General features: G+C 36.8%; 1 protein-coding gene across 1 annotated transcript in view; it reads left to right on the plus strand.

Moving 5' to 3' along the window:
- LOC107653252 (5-oxoprolinase-like) overlaps positions 1-6,682 on the plus strand; it is a 43,643-nt gene that overhangs the window by 23,631 nt on the left and 13,330 nt on the right. The window contains exons 10-17 of the mRNA XM_016439922.1: positions 501-817; positions 1,353-1,465; positions 2,811-2,981; positions 3,108-3,245; positions 3,327-3,465; positions 4,654-4,766; positions 5,289-5,440; positions 5,835-5,995. Coding sequence (XP_016295408.1) covers positions 501-817; positions 1,353-1,465; positions 2,811-2,981; positions 3,108-3,245; positions 3,327-3,465; positions 4,654-4,766; positions 5,289-5,440; positions 5,835-5,995 — 1,304 coding nt within the window. The remainder of the gene's footprint in view (positions 1-500; positions 818-1,352; positions 1,466-2,810; positions 2,982-3,107; positions 3,246-3,326; positions 3,466-4,653; positions 4,767-5,288; positions 5,441-5,834; positions 5,996-6,682) is intronic.

The following is a 6,682-nucleotide window of genomic DNA, read 5'->3' on the forward strand; positions in this document are numbered from 1 at the left end:
CAGTATATATATACAAAATTGCATTAATTCTACAACTGAAAAAGGGCAAGATGTCTATAGTCTCATCTTATTAAGTTTATTGGGGTGTTTGTATGAACTGTATAATGGTTTAAAACAATATGTACTGTAAAAACAGAAATGCTACCCACATCCAACACTACATTTAACATCTAATAAATAGAGACTTGCGAATCTCATTAATCTCTTCTGCCATGTCTCTGACTGATGTTCTCTGTCAGTATAGCTATCATCTCATGTGAATTCCCTGCTGACACAAAAACACAAGCTAAATGGCACTGAATGCAGGTGATCTAGGAAGATCTGGCTTTCTTGTGTTCATACATTTACAATCTGCTGTGACAGCTTCTGCCTTACATACTTCTGCCATGTTTCTCCAAATGAAAATGTCTTGAGGTTATTGTGTCATAAAGACTGAACTGAAAGCTACAATAACTCTATTGCACATGTTTATTGTGTTTCTCTCTTCTCCCCTGGTTCAGGTGGTCCTCTGACCGTCACTGATGCTAATCTAGCCCTCGGCCGCCTGCTGCCTTCTTTCTTCCCAAAAATCTTTGGCCCTGGAGAAAATGAGCCTCTCTCAACCGAGGAAACCATGAAGCATTTCCGCACTCTCACAAAAGAAATTAATCAATACCTCTCAACTAACCAATTATCGAGTAGTGCTGCAGGAGGACACCATTCAGAAATGAGTGTAGAAGATGTTGCCATGGGCTTCATCAATGTGGCTAATGAGGCCGGGCCAGTCAAGTTCTTCCACACCAAACTCATCCAACCATGTCTCTATGAACATTGCTTTGTACACTGGGGCACAGTCGTGCTGGAATAGAAAATGGCTTTCCCCCCCAAATTTTTTTCTTCCCTTCCCACAAATTTGGAAGCATTGTCCAATATGTCTTGGTATGATGAAGCATTTAGTTTTCCATTCACTGGAAGTAAGGGGCCTATCCAAACTGCTTTAAAAAAAAAAAAAAACAGCTCTATACCATTATCCCTCCTTCACCCAACTTTACAGTTGGCACAATGCAGTCAGATAAGTAACGTTCTCCAAAAACTCACCCAGTAGACTGCCAAACAGAGAAGCATAATTCATCACTCCTCATAACTCTTGTCCTCTGTCCGGTCCAGTGGAAGCATGCTTTACACAACTCTATTTGATGCTTGACATTGTACTTAGTGGTGTGAGGCTTACATGCAGATGCACTGATCTTAGTAGATTACATTTAACATTATGGATCACCAGAACATCACCAGAAATGGACCTGTGTGTGAAGTACGTTCACGCCAACATCAAATCAGATTTGACTTGTTGAATAACGTCTCTCTCTTAACAGGCTAAAGGCCATGATACATCTGAGCATGTGCTGGCATGTTTTGGAGGAGCTGGTGGTCAACATGCCTGTGCCATTGCAAGAGCCTTAGGCATGAAGACTGTCTTCATACACAAGTATGTCTGTATGTTTATGGATGTGCATTATCAGTGTTTTATTCTGTTCAAACAAATCAAGCATCAAAAACGTCAGGCATTACTTGCCTTTAAACAGACTGAGGACAAAATAGAGTATGAGTGACAACTATTTCCTCACTGTTTAATATGTTCTGGAATCCAGGTTTTCCTTAACATGTTTACCACTTACTCTGCACTCACTGGAAAAGACAATCCTGGTGTGAGAGAAAACTAATTAGAACTTTCCTGCAGCTCAAATAACCCCTAGGGGGTTCAATTCCCAGGGAATGCACGGACTGATGAGATGTAATGTAAGTTGTGGGGATATTATTACCATACGGATGGGAATTAAATTACCACATGAGCAAAAAACAGTAGATAATTCACGTTCCTGATTTGGACGACAATAAAATGGAGTAAATACAGGAATTATACATCCCCGTGTAAAACAATTATTATCTGAATCGAATTTATGGTAAACTCTTATTACATTTTTTTAGGTGAGGCCCACAATGATAAATTGTTCAGAAATTATTATTCAGAAATAATGTCCAAAAGTAATAAAACTTGATGCACACAGGCAACAGGACATCCTGAGTATTGAAGAAAAAAACTGAAAACTTGTCATATCTAGGCAACTTTTTGATTAAGGAAGGTGAAAGTTAATTAATAGTCTGTGGTGGGAGGTTTTACGTATACTAATATTGGCAGTTGGACAGAGCAACAAAAAAAAATCAACAAAATTCAGTAGGAGATAAATTAATTTGTGAATGGCTGGTCATCAAACTTAAATTGTCTGCATAATGCTGTCTACCAAATTTGGTGGAAACGTACTTGAACTTTTTTTTTTTTTTTTTTAATCATCCTAGGTCATCTGACTTGTATGAATTATCTGACTCTCATGACAAAAAGTTGTAAAAAGGTTTTTAATTTTTCAAATCATTTCGATGTTTTTCAGATATAGGCTGATCAGTCATTATGGGCCATATCTTGTGGCACACGGAAAATCTCATCAGTTTTTGATGATGTGGGCACTATAACTTAAGACAATTAAGAACTGTGCAACTGTGGTCAGAGAAGTTTTAATCTGATACCAAAATACTGTATTTACAACATGTTCTCCTCGCATGTACTTGTACCCCAGTGACTGCTGCTTTTAGTTCATAATGCATTTAAAAATGAAATGCCTCATGGTTGCATTGGGAAGTGTTTATGAGCTGTTTAGAAAAAGAACATTGTAATGAAGTGTTTGTTTCTGAACTGATTTGGTGACTTTACAATGCAATACTCTTTTTTTATTTATTTATTTTTTTTTTTTCTTAGTTTTTTTTTATCATCCTTTCAGATACAGCGGAGTGCTGTCAGCATATGGTTTGGCTCTGGCTGATGTGGTGGAGGAGGTTCAGGAACCGTGTTCTCTAAAGTATGAAGCAGGCTCATACTCTGAGCTGGACCGCAGGATAGAGCAACTGTCTCAACGCTGCGATCAAATACTGCACAAACGAGGCTTTAGCAGGTCACCCTCAAAGATGCAGCCACATTTCAAAGCATCTCTTTTTGCTTATCTATTGTGTCATTACCTTTGAACAAAAACAAATGATGATAAAGGCAGTAACTTAAGATTGAGATTATGTCTGTATAGTTCTCAGATCAATATAGAAGTTTTCCTGCACCTGCGGTATGAGGGCACAGATTGCGCACTCATGATCACAGCCACAGGTCACCCCAGTAACGCCCACTCCTGCATGTCTGGAGACTTCAGAACAGCCTTCACTAAACGGTACTGCTATTTCCACTGTGAATGGTCAAAATGGCTTGTTGTTTCCTCTTCTGTCTCTCAGTCTTTCTCTTTCTACATTAGATATCTGAAAGAGTTTGGCTTCACCATCACTGATCGGCCTATCATGGTGGATGATATCCGTGTACGCGGTTCTGGAAAGTCTGGAATTAGGTCAAAAGTGCAGCCCAAAGCAGGGCAGAAATCTCCAAGACCTATTAAGGTATTTAAAATAATGCAAACCTACTTATATATTTGCAGATTTTGGGAAGTCAAGGCATTACTCCAAGACAATGCCTTGACTTTACTGTTATTGGCTATGATGGAGTTTGACCTGTGTAGCTCTTTAAAGCACAGTTAGTGTTGGTAAGTAGGGGTACACTATAGCTGGTCACACAACGGAGGAGAAGTGCCATGACATGTCACGGCTAGGACAACTCAAAGGTATCACACAACAGACACGTCACGTTCAGTTTAAGGTAGAGGTCTGCGCGGGACTGTTTTTTTTTTTCAGTCCTACTCCCGCTAGGTTGTACAAAAATTGTAGCCTATTTGTTATTTTTATTTGTCTTGTCAAAATAGCCTACAAAATTAGTTTAACATTTTCTGTCAACAGTAGAAAAAGTGTCGCAGAGAAAAAAATAAATAAATAAATACGACATCTGTCATTTAAAATTATAAGCAAAATATGCACAACACTGTTGGCTAGTAGCCATTGAGAAATTAAATCACTTTTTAATCGAACAATTTAACATCCCTGAGAAGATGTCCCGATGTAGATTTAACGTCTCGATAAGAACGAGTAAAGCTTAGATATGCTGTTCTGAAAGGACATCGGGAACGGGATATTGATAGACCGCCCGCTCCCATTCAAATTACACCAGAGTTACAGACTGCTACCATGTTTTATTCGGAAATTTAATCCCGCATTGCAAGAAATCTAGTCGGGTTTGGAGACCTCTAGTTCCAGGTGGCAGTCCAAAATTGTGAATCTAATCATTAAACAGGCAAAAATTCACTTCAAGAATGAGAAAAAGTGGCGTTAATAAATTTGAAGTTTGGAGTTTGAAAAAACTATGCAACAAAAAAAAAAACTGAGATGTATATTATTATAGCTCTCTATATGAAGCATTTATACTTTATTCAAGCCACAGAAAGACAAACATTTTACTGAAAAATGCACATTCTTCCAGCCTGTCATTATGTACATTAATAATGATTTAGGACAAATATATTTTAATTTAAAGGAAAACTATGCAAGTACGAGTAAATGGTTGGGCATCCTGGACAGACACCTCATGTCGGTGTCACCTTAACAGTCGCTTTACACGTGTTTGATTTTTTTAATAAAATAAAATTAAACCAAGAAAATATACAGAAATGTTATTGATTTATTTTTTTTTTGACCCAGATGACCCAGTGTTACTTTGAGGACCGTTATCTGGACACCAATGTGTATCTGTGGGAGGATCTTTCCTCTGATCACAGTATCCAGGGACCAGCCATCATTATTGATAAGAACAGGTGAGTGATTTCCTGAAAGTTTCTAAATACTACATTATACATAGTCATTAGTGGTGATTTTCTCTAGGCATTTTGGGGATGTTGTCACAGTTCTTATGGATTTAGTAGGAAAAAACAATCCTGCAGAGTTCAGTGCAAACTGGAGACATTGAAGGAACTAATCAATAAAGAAACTATAACCTACTGTAACTACAAAACTAAAAAAGGAAATGAAAGACCAACATTTCAATATAAATGAAAACAAAACACAGAACGGGGAATATGTGACAATAACACATACATTTTTTATTTTGGTAAATAAACTAATGTGCCAAAGACTTTTGCACAGAACTGTATTTTTCACCTTCTTTGTTATGCTAGTTTTTGGCCCTCTTCAAGAGTGAAAGGGATAGGATTTTCAAATTGATGGTGGATATAAATGGTTTAAAAATGTTCTCATTGTTTCTGTTCTCATCATATGATAATTTTGATATTATGATTTTTTTTTTTAATTAATATGTCTCCTTTGGTGGTGTTTGTCAGCACAATTCTCGTGGAGCCGGCGTGTGTGGCTCATCTGACGGAGGATGGTGACGTGTGTATTGATGTCAGCACGGGAACACAGTGTGTGTTAGGAGCTGAACTCAACGCCATCCAGTTGTCCATCTTCTCCCATCGCTTCATGAGCATTGCAGGTCTGATGGGACAGGAAAAAAATAATAATTGACTGAATAATGATTGTGTGGAATGGATAATCAGGGTTTCTGTGGCTCTTAAAAAGGTCCTAAAAAGTCTTAATTCGCACTTCCACAAATTAAGGCCTTAAAAGATGTCAAACCCGAGTAGAAAATCTTAAATTCATAAAGTAATGTCATTAAGTTGCATGCATTGCAAAAATTTAGTATCTTCCTCAGTATTTTGTCTTTATGTAAAATGAGATCTTGAAAAATGTAACAAACATTGGCAGATATTTGTTGTTGTCTTAATCATGAACTCACTTCATTTTGATTAGTTTTACAGAAAACAATACTTCTTAGGTCATTTTGCTTCTCAGGTATCTAAAGAAGCTTTGTGGTTCCTCAAACACAGAGCAAATGGGTCGTGTGCTGCAGAGAACCTCCATCTCCACAAATATAAAGGAACGACTGGATTTCTCCTGTGCTGTGTTTGGTCCTGATGGAGGTTTGGTGTCTAATGCTCCTCACATCCCTGTTCATCTAGGAGCGATGCAGGAGACTGTGCAGTTCCAGGTACACAAACACACAAATATACAACAAATTACAATTCTCGGTTGTTTTTCATTCGGAAACATTCGTTTTCTGTGGCTGCATGGCTGTCAAAGGTTTCAGGTTTGACTAAAGTACAGTTAAATATCGTTACGTATTATATCCAATACTGTAATATGTCAATATGCAAAATAATATAGGCACTGTGTGTGTTTTTGCAAGAAAAAAAATATTACAATTACAAAAATTTAATTATTGAAAAAAAATACAGCTTTTCTTAATAGTAATTTGAAATGTGTAATAAAATCCGTTTCAGGCACAAACACAAAGTCTTGTATAAATAATTCATATCCATTGACTATAACTTGCTGAGCTCAATTATCTAACCAATTATCTAATTCCAGAGCTCCCTCTTCTGTCATTATGAGCACTTTTTTTTTTTTTTTTATTCAAACAGTTTTATCTATAGCACATTGCAAAAATAATACTAATCTGTTTGTCATATCATGTTGTGATACCTAAATTCACTTTATACAAAAGTGTTTTTATTTTTTGTTACTTATCTGGTCTTACTCTGATTGTGATTAATAGTCTGACCAGGTATAAGATGAGTTAAACACTTTAAACAGGTTGCTATAATTAAGTAAAAATGATGAACAGCTTAAAAAAAGGAAGGGAAAAAAAGATTGATTTTAGCCCATTACCCCAATT

The sequence above is a fragment of the Sinocyclocheilus anshuiensis genome, unplaced genomic scaffold (genome assembly GCF_001515605.1).
Source record: "Sinocyclocheilus anshuiensis isolate Anshui unplaced genomic scaffold, SAMN03320099.WGS_v1.1 scaffold151, whole genome shotgun sequence".
NCBI classification, from domain to species: domain Eukaryota; kingdom Metazoa; phylum Chordata; class Actinopteri; order Cypriniformes; family Cyprinidae; genus Sinocyclocheilus; species Sinocyclocheilus anshuiensis.